The sequence below is a fragment of the Anser cygnoides genome, chromosome 3 (assembly GCF_040182565.1).
Source record: "Anser cygnoides isolate HZ-2024a breed goose chromosome 3, Taihu_goose_T2T_genome, whole genome shotgun sequence".
NCBI lineage: Eukaryota > Metazoa > Chordata > Aves > Anseriformes > Anatidae > Anser > Anser cygnoides.
Genome location: NC_089875.1, coordinates 73524532 through 73548714, shown reverse-complemented (window position 1 = coordinate 73548714; position 24183 = coordinate 73524532). Strand labels below are relative to the sequence as shown.

General features: G+C 41.2%; 2 protein-coding genes across 17 annotated transcripts in view; one reads left to right on the top strand and one right to left on the bottom strand.

The window, feature by feature from the left end:
- The window catches only part of SESN1 (sestrin 1), a 75471-nt gene extending 74968 nt beyond the window's left edge, over window positions 1-503 (bottom strand). Inside the window, exon 1 of one of the 4 annotated variants that reach the window (XM_066993170.1) lies at window positions 74-503. In XM_066993170.1, coding sequence (XP_066849271.1) covers window positions 74-400 — 327 coding nt within the window. In that variant the 5' untranslated portion in view covers window positions 401-503. The remainder of the gene's footprint in view (window positions 1-73) is intronic. The other 3 variants (XM_048081080.2, XM_066993171.1, XM_048081083.2) reach the window with 3 other exon arrangements.
- Window positions 488-24067, top strand: CEP57L1 (centrosomal protein 57 like 1). Of its 13 annotated transcripts, none has more exons than XM_048081086.2 (13): window positions 492-618; window positions 9634-9702; window positions 13075-13219; window positions 14915-15094; window positions 15679-15800; window positions 16206-16322; window positions 16607-16684; window positions 16909-16983; window positions 18385-18483; window positions 19231-19311; window positions 19420-19649; window positions 21303-21447; window positions 23571-24067. In XM_048081086.2, the coding sequence occupies exons 3-13, from the start codon at window positions 13078-13080 to the stop codon at window positions 23793-23795; spliced, it is 1494 nt and encodes a 497-aa protein (XP_047937043.2). In that variant the 5' UTR covers window positions 492-618; window positions 9634-9702; window positions 13075-13077; the 3' UTR covers window positions 23796-24067. The 13 variants fall into 13 exon arrangements, with proteins under 13 accessions (XP_047937042.2, XP_047937043.2, XP_066849280.1 ...); XM_048081084.2 differs by lacking the exons at window positions 492-618; window positions 9634-9702 and adding exons at window positions 11052-11209; window positions 11913-11962; XM_048081085.2 differs by lacking the exon at window positions 9634-9702 and having other exon boundaries at window positions 488-618.
- Window positions 24068-24183: the final 116 nt, after the last annotated feature.

The following is a 24183-nucleotide window of genomic DNA, read 5'->3' as shown; positions in this document are numbered from 1 at the left end:
TCCGTCCCTCCCTCACGCCCTGCGGGGCGAGCACGGCTGCGGGCCGAAGGCTGCGGGCTCCTCGGGCGCTCACCTGCACGCCGCTCAGGATGGCCTCGCTCTTCTCCCTCACGTCGCGGAACGGGCAGCGCTTGGCCAGCATGAGCAGCCGGGCCAGCACCCGGGGAGCGGCGGCCGCCCCGCCGCGGCGGAGCACGGCTTGCCCGACGTGCTCCAGGGCGGCGGCGCGGGCGGCGGCGTCGCGGCTGCACAGCCCGTCCCAGCGCACGTCGCCCTCCCGCTCCTCCATGGAGCCCCCCCGCCGCCTCAGCAGCCCCGCGGCGGACGCCCCATGGCGGAGCCGCGGCAGCCGACCCGCCCCCGAGGAGAACGAGCCCGCAGCCCGCTGCCCGCACCGCATCGGCGGGGGAGCGGCGCCGCCAACCGCCGCCCAACGGCCGCCACCGCGGGGGCTTCGCCTCCGGCCGGCCACCACCCCGCGGCGCCGGCGGCTCCGCCCCGCCCCGGAGCGCGGAGGGGAGGGGACGCCCCGCCCCAGCGGGCGATGGACGCGCCCGACAGGCAATCGCCTTGCAGCGCTCATCGACGGAGGCCCAGCCGGAGCGGGGAGCGGCGTCTGTGAGGAGGGGTGTTGGGGGTTGTAGTCCGGCTGGAGGGCGGCGCTGTGCGTTTGGCGGGAGGGGGAACTACGCGTCCCAGGAGGCAGCGCGAGGCGAGGCGGGGAGGGGAGGGGAGGGGAGGGGAGGGGAGGGGAGGGGAGGGGAGGGGAGGGGAGGGGAGGGGGCTGGCGGTGCTCGGCGCCGCTCCGCCTGAGCCCGGTGTGCCGGTATCGCGGTGGGGCGGCCCCGGGACGGGTGAGGGAGGAGGAAAGTGACTGTTATTTCTGCACCGGGGCTCGTCGGGGGCCACTCTCTTCCCTCCCCAAGTCAGATTTTTCAAAATTTTTCACTCCGCAAACAGGTTTTTATTTTTTTCTTAAAAAAAAAAAAGCAAAAACAGGAAGAAAATAAAGTTCTGAAGTTTGTGTTAGCAAAAACAAATAATTAATAGTAATAATAATAAAATAATAGGCCTTGAGCGACCAGAATCGCTTATCAAGTAGGTATGTGCTGCCTTTGGTGTAGCCTAAGTAAACACAGTAGCGGGGAAGACAAACAGCGCGTGTCCAAGCACAGCGGCCTTCCAAATCGAAAATAAAACAGCAATAAAAATAAAGAAAATCCCTAAAATATTCAAATTGAGCACCAGGTCCCCGATGTTTTGATGCAGGTGAGGCCCACGCTGCTGCCCTGTGGGCAGCCTTGCTGTTGCCCTGGCCGCAGGGACTCCTTCCTTCCTTTGTGCAGGAAACAAGGCTTTTTTTTTTATAAAGTTAATTTTCAGCCCAGTCAGCTCCCTGAGCCAATGTGCCTCCTGGCACTGCTCCTGGGGCTGACAGAGGAGCAGGAAGCGTGCAGGCAGGGGCAGAGCCACCCAGGTGCAGCTGCCACCCCCAAGCCACCAGTTTGGAGCATACTGAAAGGCTAGAGAGCACTTGTAGGTAAATCAAAAACAAGACATCGGCCATATGTGGCCTGGCATAGTTATTTTGCATTTATGGCATGCATGTTTCCTGCTCAGACATTCAAAACTCAGACCTGAAGTTCAATACAGATCAGAAATACGTAGAAACTCGGACTCCAGGCGCAGAGCTTGGACCAGCTCACAAAAACTAGCCATCAACAGCTCCTTTATTTGCAAACAATCTGCTTTCTCCATCAGACGTTCCTTTCATTATCCTGGCACAGTTTCTCCAAAACTTGCAAAACAATCTATCATTACCTGTAGTTTTCAAGGCAGACCAATCTCTTTTTTTCCCCATTCCTCCTATAAAAACCTTTCTGCAGCGAGGCTGAGTTACCATTGTTCGGTAGCGTGAACAGGCCTGGGCTGCTTCACGCAGCTGCTTCCTCTAGGCCTTTGGCACCCTCGTGAACAATATATCTACCAAAATCATCACCACCTGCAATAAATGCGAGACTTCATTTCTCTAAGCACTCGAGGCCTCCACCCATCATAACTGATGGGTTCAAAGAAAATAATGCTGCCAGGGCCTTTTAAGTTTTATTTTTTTTAACATTAGCTACCACTTCAGCTTCCTGTCCCGTTCTGTCGTCACTTATTACAGTCTCCCAGTTTTCCTGTGAGTAGGCAAGTCACGAATGCTTGCTTTATTTCTATCTAAATCTTGATCTTCAGAGGTTGGATGTACCTCGTTTTTCCCATGGTAAGTTTGTACTTGCTGGGTATCTCTGACAATACCTACATACATCAGAGATCAATAAGCTGAAATAGAATCAAAACTGCCGCCTTGATGTTAGACTTCAGTACGGCTTATATTCCCACACTGAACGCTAAGATTGATTGAGAGTCATGGCTCTGCCTTTTATCTTTTAGAAGTTGTTTTTTCCACTGGCTGCAAATGAACTCTGGCTACAGGAAACAGATTGTGAAACTGGCTCCAAGGCCTAAACTTCAGATTTCAGCTCTTTGTTTGATAGATTTTAATGTAGCGCTTTGGTAATGGAGATGAAGGTGGCTTTCTTTTTTCCAGACCAAATCTCTGCAGTTTTCCGATACTGGGTCAAGCTCCTGTGTGTACTGCAAGACACTGTGGAAATCAAGGTCAAAGGCTACTGGCAGAATTAATCAGAGCCTGAAGTTAGGGGAATGTGTTTGTTTGATTTGTGTGTTCACTGGCTGAAGTTAATATGCTTGTTTTTGATCCCTAAAGAATGGATAAGAGAGAGGCAGAATTATGAAGGAAACAATCTGGCAACCCATCCAGAATTACAGCATTTGAGTTTTCAAAATGATAAGCTGAAGTAAAACAAATCTGTGGCTGTTTTAAACCTCAGTGTTTCCTTCCTTGATTATTTATCAACTTCCTTCTCTTTTAACTATGTAGGGACTTCTATAACCCTATGCAAATCATATCCAAATGCAGAATTATTTTTTTGGAAATATAATATAAAGTAGTTGTATTCATGTCCTCTTCTAAGTTATAAACAAGACCTAAATTACATTTTATTTACTTGCAAAAGTTCTTTCCCAGTTTCTGTATGTCACAAAAGAGCACTTTACTGCAGAGTCCCTTTAGTCAGTTACTGGGAACTATCATTAACACAGTAAAACTCATGCAACTTAGAAGGAACTGCTTTTTGAATTAGATTCCTTCAAATGCTTTCATTTATGCCCGTTTTTGTTGAGGCTTATTTAATTCAAACTAACAAATACCTACCCAGGGATCTCTTTCTTCTAAAAGCTCACCTTCCCCTTTTGGATCTGGGTTTTAGCATCTCATCGCAGTATCTGAGCACTCCACAGTATTTAATGCGTTTGTCTTCACAGCAGCCTTCTGAGGAAGCAGGGTTCAGGGACTCCTGTTTTGCAGAGAGACACCAGAAAGTTGGGCTGCTCCTGCACTATCTTTGACCTCAGGCCCAAGCTTGGTGTTAAGCCCAGACTCATGTGTCATCCCTGCAGACTGGCCTCACTGTTCAAGCAAGGTACAGCGTACAACATGGGAGGAAATGAGAAACGTTGCTTTGAGAAGAGCTTGGCTACGATGAACCAGAAGTACAGACCTCTTAATGTCATGCTGTGCTTGCCAGCTTTCTGGCTGTACTCCATTTAAATGTATAAATGCAGCCTCAAAGACTTAAGAGCTAGACCCCAGAAGAGGGCATGTCTAAACAACAACTTCTGATCCAAGACATGCCACTGAGCTGCCACCTGAACTCTGTTAGTCCATTTCTGGATAAAAAGGTCTAGGTTTGCCCCAAGCTGGGCATCTTGGTACCTGTCTCCTGTTTGTGCCCACTTGTGGTCTAGGCAGCTCTGAGAGAGGTCCAGCTGAGAAGTTCTCTGAGCCCAGCAGACTCACCCCAGCAAGGTCAGATTTTTCTGTCTATAGCCACTGCAGGTTTTGGTGCCCATCTGCATTTGGTGGAGAACTCACCTTCAGTGTGACAAGCCAGTGATGAGAGAAGCAGCTTTCAGCTCAAAGGGGTTTGTGTCAGCTCAAAGGGGTTTCTGTCAACACCTGGTATCTCCCAGGGGAGTGTCCTAGGTGCTCAGAAGGACAGCAGGTGGAAGGGACATCCACTCATTACTTGAAGTTGTCAGAGAAGAAGGCTTGACGTCAAAACTGTTGTGAAAGAGAATGAAAGAGACACGGAGGGGGAGCATGGTTTTGTAGCTGTAGGCCTTTACCTAGGAGAAGGGACTCCAGGGTTCTGGTGGCTATTCCCAAGCTAGTGCAGCTTTTTTTGTCCAGGGACTATTTACTATAGAAATAGTAAAATGCATAAAAAAGCCCAGGACTCTCTTCCAGTGGTTAAACAATGTGTCAGAGACTCATCCTTGTTTTACTTTGTCTTCTGCCTCAGCTGCCATCTCCCTGTCCTGTACTCTTATAGGCCTGTCTGAACAGGGTCATAACTTCAAACGAGAAGGTGGTGACTCCCTGCTTCCTTCCTACTCTTCCTCCTCCCAGCCTCAGCATGGTGGTCAGGGATGCAGTATGAATGCTTCCCAGGAAAGCCATTAAACTCCCACTTCCTGGCCAGTGCTCTAACCACTGGGTAACAGCATAGAGAAGATGGACACTACTTCCTCAAGCTACGCTTTAAAAGAAAATGAACGCTGCTTATTGGGAATTTTTTGTTTGCTGACAGCCAAATAGGACTTTCAAACACCTTTGGCAGGCTGTATATTAACACAGGCTTCAGTATTTTCCAGTAATAACACAAAGAAAAATGCTGTGGCAGCAGACATGTGAAATGAAATCACAGACCGGAGAAGCTACAGGGACTCTTTATTCATTGTTTTAAAGAACAGATTCTGGCACTCACCACTAGAAGAGGACTCCAAATTCTGAGTCCTAAGAGGACAAAGGTGCCAAGCACCAGGGTGGGACTTCACATACATCCACGTTCATGGCGTTTCCCTGCAACAGCTCTTGTTAGCTCCCCACTAAGCATGCTGCTTGTTTTGGCCATATACCTACACTTCTTTTACACACAGGGAATGTAAGCCAATCATTACCAAACTCGGGATTCAGCCCTGAGGCTGATCCTGGAACATCAATCCCATATCAGTCCCACCCCTCTGTGATTTACTAAGGTCACACAGAACACCAGGAATTTAAGTCAAGTCCCTCGAGATCCACAATTATGTTCTAAGTTGCTTTGCAATCAGAGACTGTGCATCAGGGGAGAAAAGTCTTTTAATTATATTATAATCAGTTGAAGTTTTATATATGCAACATTGTGCAGAATTTCATAGCATCTTACTCAGATGTTTCCTGCACCTATGAAGTCATGCAAGTTGAAATGTACAGTTTCTATGAAGCTAGTATTCTGCTGCATGGTTTTGAATGTTGTAAGCTTTCCCAGATAACATAGTGATATACCATTTTTGCATTTCTGAGTAGACGTTATGCCATACTATATACATACTCTATTTGGCATTGATACTTAGAATATTGTATGTGCTCAGGATGCACGATGCGGATGTACTGGACTTGCTGTGAATATTCTAAGTCATATAAGAGGATGCTATCCTTTAACATTGTTCTTCAGCACAAGAGATCTCCAAAAGAAGATTGAGGAATTGCTCTTAAATCTGCTTGCAGTTTTTCTGCATCTTTGAAGACAGCTGTTGGTGACAAAAAGATTACTTTGAGGATCATTTCTTACCAGGAGACTTATATTTTCCTTGTTAATATTTATTTATGTATTTTTGGTCATTCTTTTTCTTAGGTTGCCTGGTGTACAAATAGAGAATAGAATTCTTGTTCCCTGCCAGGTACCTAGTTAACAGCAGCACAGGAATATAAGAAAAAAATGTAGGGGTGGCAGTAGGTAAAAGGAGACAAATCCTATGAACAGTTACTCTCTTTGTGTTTCTCATCACATCCATGTCATGCTCTTCTAGTTATCTGGCCAAAGATCTACCTCCTACTCCACTCTAGGTTAAAGGATGGTGGATGAAGACTGGCACTTTCCTGAGAAAGTGTTGGTAAAAACATAAGTTTACTTTGAAAATAAATTCCAAGGCGATGGTGGGGACACAATCTGTCTGTTTTATCTGCCTAGAGGGCAAGTTGCAACATTCAGAACCATCTTTCAATGATCCCATTAAATATTTGAGATGTAAAAGGTGAAAATTATCGTGCAGTAAAAGTGTTTACTGTGAATGAGTCAGTGCCTGCAATAACTATCCCCTACTTCATTAGATTTCTTCATTATGTTTGTCATGTCAACCAACACGTACATTATAACCCACACCCTACCCTAACATGTGTCTTTCTTTTTGTATTTGCCTTTCTAATCTCTAATTATTCTGCCTCTGCACAGATCCATATTCTTGTATACTGGAGATGGTTTCTCTTGAAAACCTTCCCTCCGCTCAACAGCCTAGTCTTCCTCTTTAAATCGAGGGTCAATAGGCAGAGTCAGTAATTTCCTCCTGCCTTCCAATCTGTCCATTCACACGTAGTCTGCTTTGCTCTCCAGAACGCTGGGAGAGCTGCTTCCAGTCTAAGGAGCAAAAGAGTAGATTTTGGAGGGTAAAGAGAAGTGAGCAAGCTAAGCAAACTGCATATGAAAGACAGTGTGATGGCATCAGCAGCAGAAAATAGTGGATGGAAAAAGTAACTTTTTGCTTTCCTCATGAAGACTACAGAAGAGAGCACTTTAATTTCCACATCAGTCAGTGTGCTAAGAGCAAACAGTATCTGTTGGGACTGAATCCTAAATATGAAGGGAAGAAACTTGATAGTTATTCTTGTGTGAGAGAAAATGTCCCTTTTAACCTTGAAAACAAAAAAAACATGTCTTTGTATGCTAGTAGAGGGAGTGGGAGAAAAAGAAGTCCAAAGGGAGAAGAGCAAGGAACAAAGCTACAGTACAGTGTAAATACAAGGAAAAGGCTGGAAGTGAGGGAGGAAAAGCAACTATAACATGGGGGTGGATGAAAGGAGAAGATGAGAGAAACAGAATTACTAGGGAAGTGGGGAAGTATGTTAGTGACCATTGATAGTATTTGTTTTTGTATTTGGTGCTTATTACAAAAAGGTTATATTTAATTACTTTGGACTGTATAGAAATGTAATTTTTTTGATAACACTCTATTCCAGGCCAGGTGCTTTCATGCTAGCTTATCTGTTGTTACTTGATAGGAACTTGCAGTCTTGCTCCTCTGAATGCTAAATTCAGTTATCAGCTGCACGTACAGGTTAAAGCAGTTTGCACCAGCTCAGTCTCCCCACAAAGGTATGATTTTATCATGTACATACGACTGAAAGCTCAGTTTAATGAGGAGTTCGGTCTCCTGCACTCTTTGAAGAAAATAGCAAAACTCATTATGACATTATGACCCAAGATTGCTTCATACACTGTCAGGTTAGAATTCTTTCCTGAACAAAAAGGTCTCAAAAATCTGTTTTTTTTTCCCCACCTTGTTATTTCTTTGCCCAGATTACTTGTGTAACTCACTCCATTTTCTTTATTCCTCTTTTTTATTCTCTATTTTTTATCTCGAGCAAACAGGAACTGCAGTAATATCGATATGAATGTTTAGAAGGACTGAAAGAATGAATAAAAGCCTTAAGAGTTTCTGTTCATTACAATACTAGGTTTTACAGTACTTTACAGTACATAGTATCATGAGAAAACACGGAATTTATTTTTTTCCTTTTATTCCAAGAGTGAAAAAAATGATTGTATTGAAGTTCTGCATGAGACTTGGAATTTAGAAGTGAATAGGTTTTGGTATAGCAGTGTCAAAGAAGAAACTGGGCACTAAACCTTTATATATCCAGTTCTGAGACTGTCCATTTCACTCACAAACAGAACACAGTTCCCATGGATTTGCCTGTGTCAGCTTTTGAAAAAACTCCCCGTTGCCACCAAGTTCCTTAATTGTTCTAACAACTTTTAGTCGCTTGTTCTAAACTGATTTACAGTGAGGATCAAGTGAACTTAAAAACATGTTGAAATGGTTTATTGATTCAGTTAGCTTTCCCTTCCTATTACTTTTGCAGCTGTCACCATTGCATATCTAACCCCTTTAGATCAAAGAAGGCATGTGAGTACCAGTTCCTTAGATATGGCCTGAGCAAGGTCGTATGTTTCAAGCTGATTAAAGTGGCTGTGTCAGGATGCTAGAGACTGGGTGTTCCCAAAACAACAATGCAGTTTGCCTGCAACTTTATTTATTTATTTTGGTCAGTGGAAAGGCTGTTCTTTGTCCGTCCGGAATGAGGCTAAAAGAGCATTGCAGCACATCCAGTACAGCTGATCAAGCTTTTTTCCTGGTTCTTGAAGGAAAGTGAAAGGGGAAAAAAATAGACCGATTGGATTGTGTCATGAAAATGGCCTCTAACATAACCTTTCGCCAGCAATACTTGGCTCAAATAGACAAGACAGCAGCCAGCATTCTGGTAGTTTCTCGATATAGCCTGCGTAGGGGCAATTCTTTAGAATTTCTCCTATAAAATGTCAGATAAACAGTGCATCATTCCTTGATTTATCTGAGAGTTTGTTTTCAGTTAAGAAAAAAATATTATGCCCAGCAGGTCAGGTCAGAAGACATATCTTTGTGTTTCTTTCTGAATAATGCTTTATTCTGATTTTTCTTTTTCCTCTTTAAAGCTGTTCTGACAACATCTCTTTTCTTTAGTTCTAAAAGGTTGCCCTCACAGCAATCTGAATAAGCCAGGACCTCTCTAAGATAGCAAATGCTGGAGAACTTAGTGAAAGCATCCCTTACATTGTCACATTATTCCTCCGGCGTATATCTTCTGGGAAACTGTTATGCCAGCATTATTCCCTGGGCCTGTTAAAATTCACTCCTAAAAAGCTTCTCTGTGTGCTGCTTTACAGTGCATGACATAATTGTATTTGTGGCAAAACATTTTTGGACTTGAGACAGAATTTTTTTTTTGAAAAATTTTTAATGCTGTGATTAACAGTGAAGGGGAGGAAAGGAAAAGAGAGGAGAAGGAGAATGAGGAAGTCATAGCTGGTCTTCGTGTAACATGTAGGATTTTGGTGACATTCAGTAGCTCCTCACTGTTTATATGCTTACTTGGGCTAGACATCAGTACTTACATGACTTCAATGAAACGGAAAATTCTGTTTGCATTAAGTAACAAACTCCATTTCGTTTGCACTCTTCAGAGGTATGAAAGTCACATATAGATATATATGGACCTAAAGGCAGGTTCACCATCCAACAGCCTTTGTGCAAGCTCACTCTGGCCTGCATGTGGCAGTGAGCCAAGAGCCAGAAGTGGTCCTGCTGGAATGAAATGGGCCTGCTCATGCTTACCCCCAGGGGATGAGCACACCAGCTCCAGCAAGTTAGGAGGTAGGTAGTGCAATTGCTTTAGAGCAGGGCTGTCACAGAGCTAATTTACTATGCCAAAAAGCCTCCTGGATCAGGCCAGCTTTGGCTTGGAGACAACATAGGTGGCTGTGCCAGGCTAAAGGTTAACGGGAAGCCTGTGGGCAGCACTAAATTGCCCATGCTTGATGTTGGTTATGTATAACCTCCTATTTTGCATTTTTCTATGTTAAATAACAGCGGGCATCTGAGCATCATTGCTGCAGCCATCAACACAGGCTGGGTCAGTTCCAGTTAAAAAAACAAAGGGTGAGTCTCAATGCAAACTGCAGCCACGAGTGCTTCCCCCCGGGGATCTGCTGCTGGGGCCACGGAGCCGCAACCTGGGTGTTTTGTCAGCCTCTATTTAACGCACACGCTTCTCCTTTGGTTGTTCCCCAAACTCCAGCTGGGGCACTGATTTCCCCAGCGAGGAGCTTGTCTAAACAGCAGTGGTTTGGCTGCTTTAACTGGTGTTGTTTAAGTGCTTAATCCTCCTAGGCCCCATAGAGGTATACTAGCACAAACATTACCATTCAGGGAGAGTATCTGCTTTAAAGCACCTCTCTAGGGCTAGGTACTTGCATCCATGGTAGCATGGCATTAAATAGCAGTCAGTTAAGTTTGCCTGTGATGGTCTTATAGAAACATAAATACTCCTGGGGAAAAAGTTGGTTGTAGGACAGTTGATGTCCAAATATATTTTGGGTCCTTAATTACTTTCTGATATGTTTCTTGGTTTCATGGGCTGAAAATGTTTAGGATCTTTGATGGTGTCTTGCTGGTGTAGAGTGACTTGGTCCTTTTCCTGGCCCATGTCCTCGTCTGAGGCCTGCAGCATTGTAGATATTGCTCCTGTGTGGGATGGTTCTTATAAACTGTTTACCTCCTAAGATATTAAAGGGCTCATCTACACCAGAGCACCTCGACTGAAGTAAGTGTGTTGGCAGAACCTAGAAATGCTATAGCAACCATTCCCTCAGCCTATTTTAGTCTCTGAGAAGCTGTGGCAAAACAAGGCGTCTGTAACCATGTCCACAGCAGGGGTTCTGCAAACATCAGTGTCTCAGTTGTGAATTGTTACCTTCCTTCACAGCCATCTTAAGAGCAGCCTGGGGAGCTCTTGCTGCCCATGCTTCTCCAGGGTGCATATTTCCCTCTGTTGTGCTGGTAAAATAGTGGCTGGGCATGCTGAAGCCCATGTGGGATTAGCTAGATCACCATCACCGGGCTGGTGAGCTGGCCTCTTCTCTTTCACTTTCTTCCTGCTTCACCTGCTGAACTAAAGGGTATTTTTCTTCCCTTTCTCCTAAATAGCAACCCCCCCCCCCCCCCTTTGTGTTGCTGAGCTTGACCAGGATTTCTCAAATTTTCTGGCACTTTATTCCCTCCCTCTCTTATTTGTTATTTGCTTCGGATCATTGCCCTTCCTACAACTGTCTGCGTACCCATCTCCTTGGAAACAGCAGGACTTGTTTATGTGAAGGCAATAAGGAAACTAATTGATTTGTAGCAGCTGCAGACATGCAAGAAAGCAGGGTTCCTTCCACTGGAGGATGGTAACTCATGAAAAAGCGAGCCTCTATTTGTGCTGACTGCTGAAGGGTTAGATGGTATGGGCAAAAATGACCTTCTTACACTTATGTTTCCAAGTTGTGTTCCACTTAATAGCAGCAGCAGGAAGTTTGGTGTGCGTGTATGTGTATTTTTAAGGACCGTTTTTTGTTAGTCCTTTTTGTCATCAGTGTGTAGGAGTTGAGAAGCAACAGGAAAATGGGTAAGTCTCACTTACTTTGTACTTCGAGGAATATCATGCTGTGCCATGCCAGGTACTTTGTGAAATATCATGCCAGTGCCGCATGCCAGACCTATGTTCTCTCTTGTCCCCAACCCTGATCTCTCTGTGTCTGTGGGACTTCCCCATCTGTTAGTTGGGTTTCCTGGTCCTCCAGAACAGAGCTGTGGAGGCCCACAAACAACTTATACATGCCGTACACCTGGCAGGGCCATCAGGTGGGACCTCTCACCTATCCTCTGCCTCCCTGCCCACCCAGCCTGAAGAGCCAGCTGCCTGGGCTTGGTGTGGCCAGCCAGCACCCCGAGATGGTGGCGGGGCCTCCTGGGAAGCTCTCCAGAAAAATCCTGTGGTGCAAGGGTGGCCAGCTCCCCCTCTGAGGCCCAGGTGGCCAAGGAGGGGCCATGTCAGTGCCAAGGAGGCCGTGCTGGTGCCAGGGGGGGCAACCTGAGATGTGGGATCTGTCCTGGGGTTGTTAGCATGCGAAAACAGTGGTGTCTGGGAGGCCTGAAGTCAAGCAAGCCCTGGCAATGAGTTGCTGATGTCAACAACTCTGTGATGACAGCTTGGAGAAGGAAGAAAGTATTTCCATGTACCTTCAGTTTCGTGTGTATCTTGAAGAGGAGGTGAGGATGGATGCTGATTTTTTTTGTATTTTGTATGGCCTCTGAAACGCTGCTGGAAGAGCTGTTCCTGGAAACCTGTTCTGTCATTGAAAACTTTCTTCCCCACGCGGTATGAACAAATTTTCCCGGGGTATGCTTTGTCATCATCTCCCAGTTTGGGTTAGGATTTCTTCCTCCTGTTGCTAGATTCCTCCTTTTTGTTACCTTCTTGGGAATTAGTGCCTGTAAATAGCTCTGTCCGAGCAGGAACCCCACTCAGTGGGGCTCTTGAAAGTTGCAGCACAGCAAGCCATGTTTTAGGGCAGGCAGCATCATGTGCTGCTGCTCCATCAGAACAATTTGCTCTGTTTTAAACTTGAGAGGTGTACCACAGTTGTATCACTGAACCTTCACATAAGCTGTTTTTTAGCAACTGAAGCTGTATATAATCTTCATTTCTTAAACTATATCAAGTGAAGTGCTTGGTACTGGTTTGAAAGGTAGCTGTGTTGTGCTTTATCTTCCCTCTCTTGGTATTGTGTTTACACTTCCAATGACTAGCAAAACCTGGTCGGAGCTCTCAGAAGTGAGACCTCTCTCAACTTTAGATGTGTAAGTTGATAGGACCCTTATTAAAGTGGAAAAAAGCTTGTATTTTTGAGCAAAGCATTTGTGTGACATTGGAATTCTCTGCTCTTCCTAAGTAAAACTAGTAGATGAGTAGAAGAGCAAAGAATACAGTGGAAAAGCTTATTTTTACAGTATCAGTAAATCCAAACTTAGTAAAGAGGTCTCTAATGTTAGTTTCTTTTCTACCTCTTCCCTTCGGATGATCTATAGCCCTCCTTCGTATGACCTGTAGACCATGCTTGGTTGTCGTAGCATTCCCAGTGTAAACAACAAAATGAGGCTTCAGTGACTTGTCGTAGAGTACATATGGACTATAAAAATGTTGTTAATCCTTGGCTTTTAAGAAGCCAGAAATAAATTTTTGGAAAGCACCAAGAAAAATCATAGAAAACTTTGGCTGGTTGAGGAGAGCTATCTTTAATGTTACAAAAGACATTGTTTTTGAATTGCATTAAAATACACAATACCTCTGGGTGCATGTGGCTTTTTAAATTATTATTTTGGTGAAAATAATCTGTTTTGATATAAACAGAGCCAGGGACTGCCCAGTGATATGCCTCGTTATATAGTTCATTAAAGAACTAATGTCATTATTTAACTCTCCTTTTGCAGGCTATGGATTCAGAATCAAAGGACAGCTTCATAGGAAGCTTTCTTCAGCCACCAGATAAAATGATTCCTGCATCCTTCACTTATACAGAATCAAAGCAGTTGGCAGCTGTTGGAGTTGACATGCCTTCTATCTCCAATAACCAAGGTAAAGTCAAAATATGTCTTTAAAGTTGTGTTTTTAATTGTTCCTTGTGAAATCTCTTGAGCAAACTCCCCATTCTGTTTTACTCAGTTCAATGACTTGCAGTGGTTATCAGGCTGACAGTGACAGGATGTGTATGTGTCCTGAGGGAGTAGTCTCCCTGAAGTCATACATCTGGAATGGAAACTGCTGCAAGTCTTCTAACATCCTTATAAACTTTGGCTTTGAAAATTGTTTAACTTAAATATCGTCAGACTTCCTCTAAAAGCAAAGGAGAATGCTTCAAACTCAACAGAAGCAATTCATGCTTTAAATTCAGCAAAAAAAGATACGGTACTCTGACTTGAAATTGGCTTTGTGCAGTGCTATTCAACTCTCTCTAGCTTAAAATTACTATTTCTAAGCTCTTTTTTTTTGTGTGTGTGTGGTATGATTAACTGGGAGAACTTCTGAGTAAAACAGACTCTCAGGAAAGTTATCAGCATATTTGCCTGTGTGAAATACAGGTCCACTATGATTGTCTTATGCCTTAATCAATGATTACTCCCTAGAGCTCATAGGACAAATGCCTAGGGACTTAGTGTGTCCAGAGAGCTTAGTGAATAACAAGTGTACCATACTTGGATTTAATGTCACAGACAACTTTGCAATATTTCATAGACATAGCCTGTGCATGTGTCATTATTGTTCTTTGTTTTGTGGCCTCCCCATATGAAGAATCTGTGACTTCTGTAATAATCTTCTGTCATACAAAGCTTGGGCTTTTTGGATTAAAATGTTCAGTTTAATATTACGCAGCTAAATAGTATGTCAATAGAAAGATGGAAGAAGTGCTCCCACTTCATCTTTCTGCTCTCTGGTGTCTGTTATTTATTTATTCTAATGAGGCTGTGGGAAGCTGATCAGAGTTGTTATGGAGCTAGCAATATTTGCTGGATGTTCCTCTACCAACTGAATTGGTATAAGGAAAATATCAAGGCTTATGAAATGTCTGAAGAAAAGCTGAACTTGTTACAGAACATGTCTTAAACTTCCATAGGTATGTATGTTTTTTTGAGAGCTAGTAAACTTTTCCTTGTAGTTGAAGTTGGAACTCTGATTTTATTTTTGTTGTAATTTTGACTGGTATTGATTTGAGACTAAAAGCAAAATCTTGCAGATTTGATTTTATGGTTTTAAAAAGATGTTGAATACAAGAAGTAAGACGGTTGGGTCATTACCTTTTTAAACAAAGTTTTTTAAATGCATCCTCTGCTAAAATGTCCCTTGCATCTGATTTTTTTTTTCTGCTTGTCCAGTGTCCTTTTTTATCTGCCCACACCAGTTGCATTACACCAAAACTTGTGACTGAACTCATGTACTTGTGTTCCTTGCTTCTCTGTAAACAGATGCTAATAGTTCTATGTCCCAGAGTTTGCTGTACCGAATTTGCGATGATTTCTTTGTGTTTGCTAACATTTGGAGTGAAAATAGCTTTTCTCATAGGACCTGTGCTTTCTACCTCACTTATGCAGAAAACATGTTTATTTTCTCCCAGATACATTTTGAGTGTTATTGTACTGTTGGGGAATGTTGTTCATTTTAGAGGTGATCCTAGAAAGAAAATCTAGGTAGTATTTTTCTGTTTGAAGTGTTTTATAAAAATAGTAAGAGGAACTGTTGTAAGAGCTTAAATATAACTGTTGCATTGTTTGCTAGCTGTGGTGGCAGCCCTGAGAACTCTTCAAGAAAAGATCCACCGTCTAGAGCTGGAGAAGTCACAAGCTGAAGATAATCTGTGCAGCCTCTCCGTAGCAGCTGCTCAGTATAAGAAGGCCTTAGAGCATGAATCCTGCAAAAAAGACACAGCACATCAAGAACTGATGAAACAGAGGAAAGGTATTTCTCTGACTGCTAAAGTGTAGCCACAGCAACTCAAAGAGTGTATAATCCAGGGAGTGTTTGTTTTGACAAACAGCTGATTAATACAACCCCTCTTTCTTTTTTTTTGCTTCAGAACTGGGGACAGGCAGAAGCCTGATAATTGCAGATCAAGTTTAGATCGTATTTGTACAGATATTAACCAAGTATTGCATAACCCATAAAGCTGTTTTAAAGAATAAGCAGATTTCAGGTGGTGTGTTTAACTCGTATGATGACCAAGCATCTGTTTACTTGTATAACACTGCTAACTTGAGAAAAGTTAGTGGAAGGGAAGGAACCAGATTCTGGTTAGATATCTACTGATATTAATCAAAGTAACAGCTGTGCTCACACCTTTGGAATTCATATTAGGGACTAGCTCTGGAAAAGCATCTTGATTCTCATGTCATATATAAAATATATTTTAACCACACGACTTGTTCAGACTAAAAAAACTTTTCTTCTCTCTTCTGGAGATAGAGAATTCCTCAAAGAGATGACAGGATGGCTAAATGTATGACTCCCATTGCTGTACTGAACATCTTTTCTTCTTTCTGTAGTTATAAGTGTGAAGTTAAATGCAGCACAATCCCGCTGCTCCCTGCTGGAGAAACAGCTGGATTACATGAGGAAAATGGTTTCCAGTGCGGAACTGGAAAAGAAAATGGTTTTAGAACAACAGGTGAAGCCTTTTAACATACTAACAAAGTAGTAATATGGTAAAAAAAAAAATATAAAAACGTGTAAGAGCTGAACATCTTTCTTCCTCAGCTCTGTTCAGGGTGATAACAAACAAAAGCAATTTACTGTCTGACTGGCTGTTGACGGCCGTTCAATGAATTGTATGAAAAGACTCCCTAGGTGGAACTCCTAATGAGCAAAGCCATGCTAATACTTGCATATTTGGTAGACAAAATACTGCTGGAAACTTATGTCGTCTTTGTCTGCCTGGTATTTTTCATCACTTTGCAATTAAAAAAAATATTAAATTTAAACTAATTAAACACCTCTACTGTAGTGTTTGTTTTTTTGCTGTCTGAAATAATTTCAGTCAATTGCCATCTTCACTCTTGCTTACATTTTCCAGACCCAGCTTCAGAAAGAGAAAGATCAGAACCAGGTGGAACTGCATGTCAAACTTGAAAAACTTGAAGTACTAGAAAAAGAGTGTCTTAAACTTACTGCTACTCAAAAAATTGCAGAGGTAAGCAGGCATGGAATTAGTCTGAAAGTTATTCATTTGGTACTGTTAATAGTGTAAAAGTTCTTGCAAAAGTTTCCTCTGCTAAAGCTGAGATTGTAAAACATACCTGACTGAATGCTTGGCTACCTTGGATTCATTTGCATAAGTTGTGGTTTTTTTCAGTCTGGGCCTTAAAAATTCCTACAGCCCTGTTTTATCCCAGATTACAGTTGTAAGCTACTTCAGACTTCTGATTCAGTATGGCAAACTAAAGTGTGACTAAGCATTCTTACCTTCAAATTCAGGACAAAATCAAACACTTAGAAGAAAAGCTTTCTAAAGAAGAGCATCAGCACAAGCTAATACAAGACAAAGCTACTCAGGTAGACTGAAACGGTTTTATTTTATCTCCTTTTTTATTACTGAAGGAAACTATTCTCTCTGTCCTAAATGCCTTTTTAATTACATTTAAACTCCACATGTTTAACTCTTAGAGTGGTAACTCCTGGAAGAACTCCTGGAGTACTAAGTAGACTAGTTGTAAATCACATAGGAAAAAGCTTGTCTCGATCAAGAAAGATTCTGCTTGTTTTTTTGTTAATGATAGAATTCGTCAGCCTTAAAGCTGCTACCAGTGATCTGGATAAAGAGTAAATTTCTGGAGAAACTTCCACTGAATCAGGTAACCTTAACTAGAAAGTGGTCATGTAGAAAATCTTATACCTCCAGTAAGGTTGGTTGTTCTCATTTGTATTCCTCTTTTTGTTAAGATTTGCTGAGATCTAATGTACTATACTATACCTGGAAAAGCCTTTAATCAGTGGTACTGTCACATTTTTTAAGTGTGAGGTGGAATTTCACATTCACATTGTTCTGTGAAGTCACACTTGGTTCATTAGGCCACCACTCACCTGAGGAATATTCACTGTTTCTTTGATTTTGTTCTCTTTGGTGATCTTTTTGTTAAAAGAGCAAAGTAACTTCAGGTATTCTAAACCCCACCTCATTGAGAGGTAGCAGCCATTTTGAGAGAGCTGTTTATGATGGCATTCCCTGGAGAGGGACGTGCAGAGCTGGAGAACAATTTTGTGAGAATGCAGTCATAGCCAACAGCTGAAGTTAATTAATCACTGCAGTCTATTTTATACCTATTCCTCAGTCCAGGAACTTTGAATTAACATGCAGATTGTAGCCCAGATATCTGATCACCTCCAGAATACAGCAGAATGGCACAGTTGAAAACTTGCATTTTTGGGGGTTTCTTTCTTAAACTGTTTTTGTTGCTGCAGAGCAGAAAGCCTAGTGCAGAGATTTTATCTTCTGAGTAACATAGTAAAAATGACTTCCCCAGAGCAGATAATCTGACATTAGCAGTAGTATAAACATTTGCTCAAGAAAGGACTTAAGTGAAGTAAATTGTGTCTTAAACTAGTACTAGTTCACTGTAGGATCAATTTATGTCTGTTGGATCTGTTGGGAAACACAGGGTGTGGCAAAGCTGGTTCAGCTTCCTTTTGATGACAGAAAACTCAGAATAATCTCACTTTAGTGATGAACCTCCAGCATTGTTTAGCCGGAACTGTTACACATGCCAAAACAAAGTTCTTGTCCTGTGTTTGATTGGGAATGGCTATTATCCTGTTTATCATGAGCCTTTATATCAACTTTGAACTGCAGAGCAATCTGTGGATTGTCCAACAGGCTTGACCTCTGTTACACAGATGAGCTCATTTCTCTCTGCCCCTGGGCAAATGTTCATATTCTTTGGATTTTATGATTGGATCCGCAGCAAGCAAAAGGATTGCTTTATCTCAGTTACTAGGTATCAGTGGAAAAGTACACCTGCTGCAGCTGGATATGAAAGTGGGAACTGGTAAAACAGAGCTGCAATATACGTCTGATACTGTGCCATCCTAGTGATCCGTTCAGTTTTTAAGCATAGCTTATCTTCCAAGCAGAACAGTTAATGGTGCCCTTAATTGGCTCTCATTCGTCCATGAAAGAGGGAATTAATTAGACCGTGTGATTTCAGTCTTCGAATATTACATTAAATACTTGCTTTCTTTTTTGTTTATTCACAAAGCTTCAAAAAGGATTTGAGATAAGCAGAATTTCGATGTCTTCAGTATCATCTGAAAATGAATGTAAAAAGAAAAACAGGAAGAAAAATAAACCGAAGAAGGTAACATGAAAGTTTTCATTAACATAGTGTTGCTGATAGCATCTGACTCACACAGAGATTGGAATTTGTGAAAAATGGTGATGTAATAGCCACTTGATTTGTCTGATGCACTTTATTCCATTTCCAAAGTGAAGAACAGTGCTGAATAAATCTTTTTTTTTCCTTTTGGTAATTAAAACTGGGATAGGGCTGGTAATGTCTCACTGGAAAACTTTCCCGTACCAGCATGACAATAACCTCTGTTAGTCTTATTGCTGTCCTCTGTGTCCTGTCTTAGCTGCTTTTCATTTCATCTGGCAAAATTAGCTTCCAAAGTAATTTTAAATAGGACATCCTAAGATGGCATATTGTGCCTAAGATGGCATGTTGGGGGATTGCTGAAATCAAGAATATTTTGCAACATATGTTACAGGTCAGTCAAAATTTTGCAATTCTGGTTTTGCAAACCTAAGTAAGCAATGCTCAGTTTCTTGAATGTCAATCTAATTGTCAAACTATCTGTTACTAAGAACATCTTCATAACTCCTTAGCTAAGATAATTTACTTATCTCATCTGTTATTGTTGGAAAATCCTACTCGTTGCACATACAGGAAGGAAATTATTTTTTTTAAACAAGAGGGAAACTGAGATGATACATTTCACTGCTATTTAATTTGAATTTTACCTACTCCAAAAAAAAAAAAAGAAAAAAGAAGTTGGGTCAGCACATTGGCATATCTTGTCTTAATTTTCTGTCTGTCTTACAGCAGAAAAATCCTACAGTGAAGAAAACACACCCTTCACAATTTCACGTAAAGGCAGGTGTACTACCTTTTGTGGCTGGGAAGGTGCGTGAAACCAAATATTCTCATTGAAATGGTAGAACCCAATTTAGTAAGTCTCTCTACTGTAATTATTAATCACTTTTGTAAACCACTTACTAATTCTGCTTTAAGTCTGTCAGCTCCAGCCATTCTGTTAGTGCAAATGTACAAAGTGTGTTGCATATTATGAAGCATCGCTGTCCACGTATCACATCACAAAGACAAGATGGAGCTACATCTAGGATTTCAGGAAAAACTGCTCTTTCGAAACCTGTATACTCTTGTTCTACATCATCTACTGTCACTGGAAGTCTTTCTGACCTTCTCTTGGCCATACAAGATGAGATGAGCCAAATGAGCTTGTGAGTACTCATCCCTGGTGTTAAAAGTGGCTTCAGCAGTAGCCCTGTGAAGCTATGGGTGTGCTATATTCAAACCTAGCTTCTTAAGTGTAGGACTAGTTAGGAGAATGTCCTGAGCAGGCCTGACTAAGGTTTTTCTCATTCAAAAATTTCTTCTTGTCCTGATATTTAACTGTTGTTGGAAGCAAGCAACATATTCTTCAGCTAGGTTTCTTCTCTTGTACTTAACTATGCTGCTACTGAATTAACAGCTGAAACAAATGAAACATCTTTCAGGCCTATGATTTTTAGAAATTTAAGATCTACTCTAAGGTCTCTAAAGTATACCAAGACTGCTCTCCTAGAGAATGCTGCAAAGGCAGTGTTAATATTGAGTAAGCCTGTATCATGGAGTCAGTCCGGGTGGTAGAACAGGTTAGTGTAGCTATGGTAGGAATAGCCTTGTCACAAAGTCTAGCCTATGTTACTTTGTCCTCACTCTTTGCCTTCCGTCCATATGTGCATACCTAATGCACAGACATTGGGCGCTGAGACAGCGTGGGGTTCATTCCCATTCCTTGCTGATAGCAGAAGTTACCAGTCCTGTAAGGAGGTTGTGAGAAGAGGCACGCTTTCCTGCCAGAAAAGGGGCAGGATGAAGCTAATGCTCTAGATGCAAGTGTATGTAGCATTTTAGCTATGCAAGTAAACGAGGATTAGAAGTTGTGTTCTTAGACATCTTCACATTAACACAAGCTTGTAGAATTGTGGGCTAATGCTATGCACCTGGTCATAGTAGACATGTCAACATGACAAGCTGTGGTTGGAACAGAGGAGGACATGTTGGTTAAACCAGTTAGGATGTTGACACTGGTGTCAAATTTCTGATGTGGCAAAATTTAAACTGGCAACCAATCTCTTCTTCAAGAAGTAATGGTTGGTCTAATCCTACTAATTTAAGGATAGGGACATTTTTCTTTATAGTAACAACCAGTTGCTTCAATTAAATTGTCAAGAATCAACAGTTACTCAGAAGTCAGAAAAGAAGCTTTGATCTTTGGAAAGATATTACTTGTCTAACAGAGTCTCTGCTTTTGATTTGTTCAGCTACTTAGGTACCAAGTAGATCTACACCATTCCTTCTAATTAAGGACCTGCTGCTAATCTTTTTTAGTACAATTTTTCAATTTGGACAATCTATCAGAAAATAACTAAGTGTTGTTTAAATTAGTACTTAAATTGATTTTTAAAAAGTTACTAATTTAAGTACTAATTTAAACACTTTCCTGTATTACCCTAGACCTTCAAAGTCTGCAGTAAATTGGGCAAGTGGTGAAAATACAGTACTTCATAGCTGCTATTATCCCCTGCTCAATTTCCAAATTCTCATTTTGTACACTGTTACACATATAGTTGTTATGATTGTGGCTAAGAGAGAGGAATAAGATGTACGCTGACTACGAATTTGAAGTGAGAAAATCAGACCCCATGGAAAAAACTTTTCTAGAGTGAATATATTCCAGGTGAATGTGTATTGTGTGAAGGGGTAAATAATGCTAAATTGCTATACTCTGTATTGCATGAGATGCTAGCTGTTTTGTACACTAGAAGTACTGGAGGAAATCCTAGAGGCTATATAGTGAATACTTACTGTACCATTTTTGTCCTTAATAGTGAACATCAAGAACTTCTGAAGCAGATACAGGAAACTCAGGACTCCAAAGCTTGTGAAGATCTAGAACGGAAGCTGAGTTGCCTTGTAAAACAAATGAACATTAAAGAAGAACAACTATCCAAGCTGAAGAAGCACCAGACTAGCGTAAGAAAAAAGAAATAAACTGTCCAGCCAGTAACACGCTAGTTAAATGGCTGCCACAATTCTGCCTCCTGTTGACATTAATTGGAATGTCACTGGAATGCTTAAGCCAGGATGTTCCAATATGGGTGATTAAAATTAGCTTGCTAGCTCAGTGTTCTCGTACATCTAATTTCTCCAGACTAGGGGCAAAACAAAACAAAACAGTACTTAGAGCTGGCAGCCAGATATGTATGCCAGTGAAAAAAAAATTCCTGTCCTGTAGCAGCTCTGCAATACAGAGCTGGGTTACTCAGTCTGTCACTTCTGCTCACTGTGTTAAGACAGACTGTTGAGATTTCATTCCTTTGTACCTTGTCCCTGTGGGAAATGAGAAAATATAATGCATAATTCCTGTACAGACTGGCTTAAATGTCTTGTATATTACTGAAACATTGAAGTTTTTTATTAACCAAATAGTTTATTGACTGCAACTTCTCAGAAATCATAGCCGGATAAGCCTTTTAGTTTCATTTAACCCCTAACCTGTACACATTCTGTCAGTATTTGTTTTAGAGCCATAAATAACAGATTTTCATATATGCCCATATAATACTACAATTCTGTAGATGAGCTGCTTATCCCCCCGTAGCAATTTGGTTTGGAACATTATAAAAAAATGCAAACTATAATTGTCAGATTTTTTTTTCTGATCTTTCACCTTATTTTGCAGGATAAATAGGCTCACCTAAGAGCTTTACTTATATAGGAAACAAAACAGAATTTGGTGTGAGACCTTAAGGAAAGGGAAAATTATATTTGATTTCAGTGTGAACAACTTCACTCACATTCATTCTTTGATAGATTTTACTCTCTTAAACCTTTTGTTATCCAAATACTCGCAAGCCAAAGACTTTTATCAAAGTAGTCTTGTCAGGGTTGCATGTAAGCAACATAAACTAAAGACACTGAATGTTGAGTCCTCACTGTCCCTCTTGGCAATGTCTACTGTTTTTTGGATAAATAAGTTATATTCTTGAAGAGCCAACAATTACAGTGTTATTCTTTGCCTCAGAATCTTGCTGACTTTATGAACTTTAGACAGTGGACAACAACTGTATCTTTGCTTCATTTTGTATATCTTTATGGCTACAGTCTGCCTTCATTTGGGGATGATGGGAAGAGGAATGGCACATATGATGTGGTAGAGCCTTGTTGTCATCCTTGTGTGTTATCAAAGTGCAGATCTTCTGCTGTCAAGTCATCTGTGCTGTGGTACAGCCTTATCAAAGCACATGCCTTATGGTCATGATGTAAATAGCACATTATTCATGTTTGTCTGTTTGATTATTGTCCATTATGCCCTGATTATCAATACAAACCACTCCTGTAAACCTTGACCTATATTTTTTTGGTGCTTTTGCACACAGACATTTCTATTTGTATTTTATACAAACCAATCTTAATATCTCTGATACATGTTTCTGCGTTTAGAACCTGTCGTGCTAAAAATGCTGTAGCCATCTCTTTGTTTTACAGTTAATAATATACTCTAGAATGCAATTAAAATTCATTATTTTTAGAAGTGGACTTAAAGCCTGAATTGACATATAGAATGTTGCCAGCCTAATTTTACCTTCAGGACTGACCTTTTCATGCCAAAAAGACTTATTTGACACTTAAAAAACATTCTGTAGCACCCAACCGTATTTATTCTGTTTCTTGATTCTGTTGTGAGGCTTCAAAGTAAGCTGCTGAGATATGGTAATCTATAATAATCTGCATAGATTCTTGTTATTAGGGTAGTAAAATCTGAAATGTGAAAAGACCATCATAAATATAAATTGGTAACAGATGATATTCAGGCTCTCTCTCTCAAGCAAGCATTTTTACTTTAGGGAGTGGTGAGGTTCAACAGTGTACTGAGTGTGAGTGAGGTCAGTTTTCTGTAATGCTTTCTGTGTGGGCGAGGTCAGTTTTCTGTAAAACTTTCAGTTTCAGCAAGAGAACTGTATGCAAGATGAGTAGGTTTTAATGATTTTTTTAAAAGGTCCATTAGGCATCTTTAGTTTGGAGTTTGGTAGAAATTTAAGTTACACAGCAGTAGTTCTTCCAAGTATGTAACATTCTAATTATTTATCTTCTAGGTGCAGAAATTAAAGCGAAAGACTCAGAAATTGAAACAGGAGGCAGCTCATGTCAAACTAAAATATGGTAACCAAAAGGAAGCAAAGGAGATTACAGTCACTGTAAGGCAAAGTATGTCCAAATCTCGTGCTGGACAGAAAAGTAGCAGCTCTCTTCAGCTGCTAAAAAATGTGCAGAAGCTTCAGTCAACACTGAAGAAAGATGATATTATGTGGGAACAATAGTTCTAAAGTTTACTGTGTTAGAAGTTTTGAAGTTGTCTGACAGCTAGTGAATTTTAAATTTCACAAAGTAGCTTTTAAAAATAAAATATAGCAATTCACATTCTAAACTATCTAACAACTAGTAGGTCAGTTTGTTCTCCTCAGAATTAACTTTCATGTAGCATAGCTATAATTCCACTACACTGAATTGTAATAAAGTATTTTAATGGATTGATGAAATGCTTACGCATTAACTTGTCAAATAAAACTTAATACCCTTCTTAAACTTAAAATGATATGAAGCCTTTGGTGTCCTGCTGTCCCCCACCTCCTGCCAAGAAGATACTTAAAGTTTGCTTTTCCAGAATGACTACGGCTAGTGCTTCTGTTCCAAGAAAGCCAGTGTTTT

Excerpts from the sequence above, each read along its gene's own strand:
- CEP57L1 (XM_048081084.2), top strand. Across the intron at positions 16,685-16,908 it reads TACAAGACAAAGCTACTCAG|AATTCGTCAGCCTTAAAGCT; the intron begins GTAGACTGAAAC and ends TGTTAATGATAG. Across the intron at positions 19,312-19,419 it reads TACCTTTTGTGGCTGGGAAG|TCTGTCAGCTCCAGCCATTC; the intron begins GTGCGTGAAACC and ends TTCTGCTTTAAG.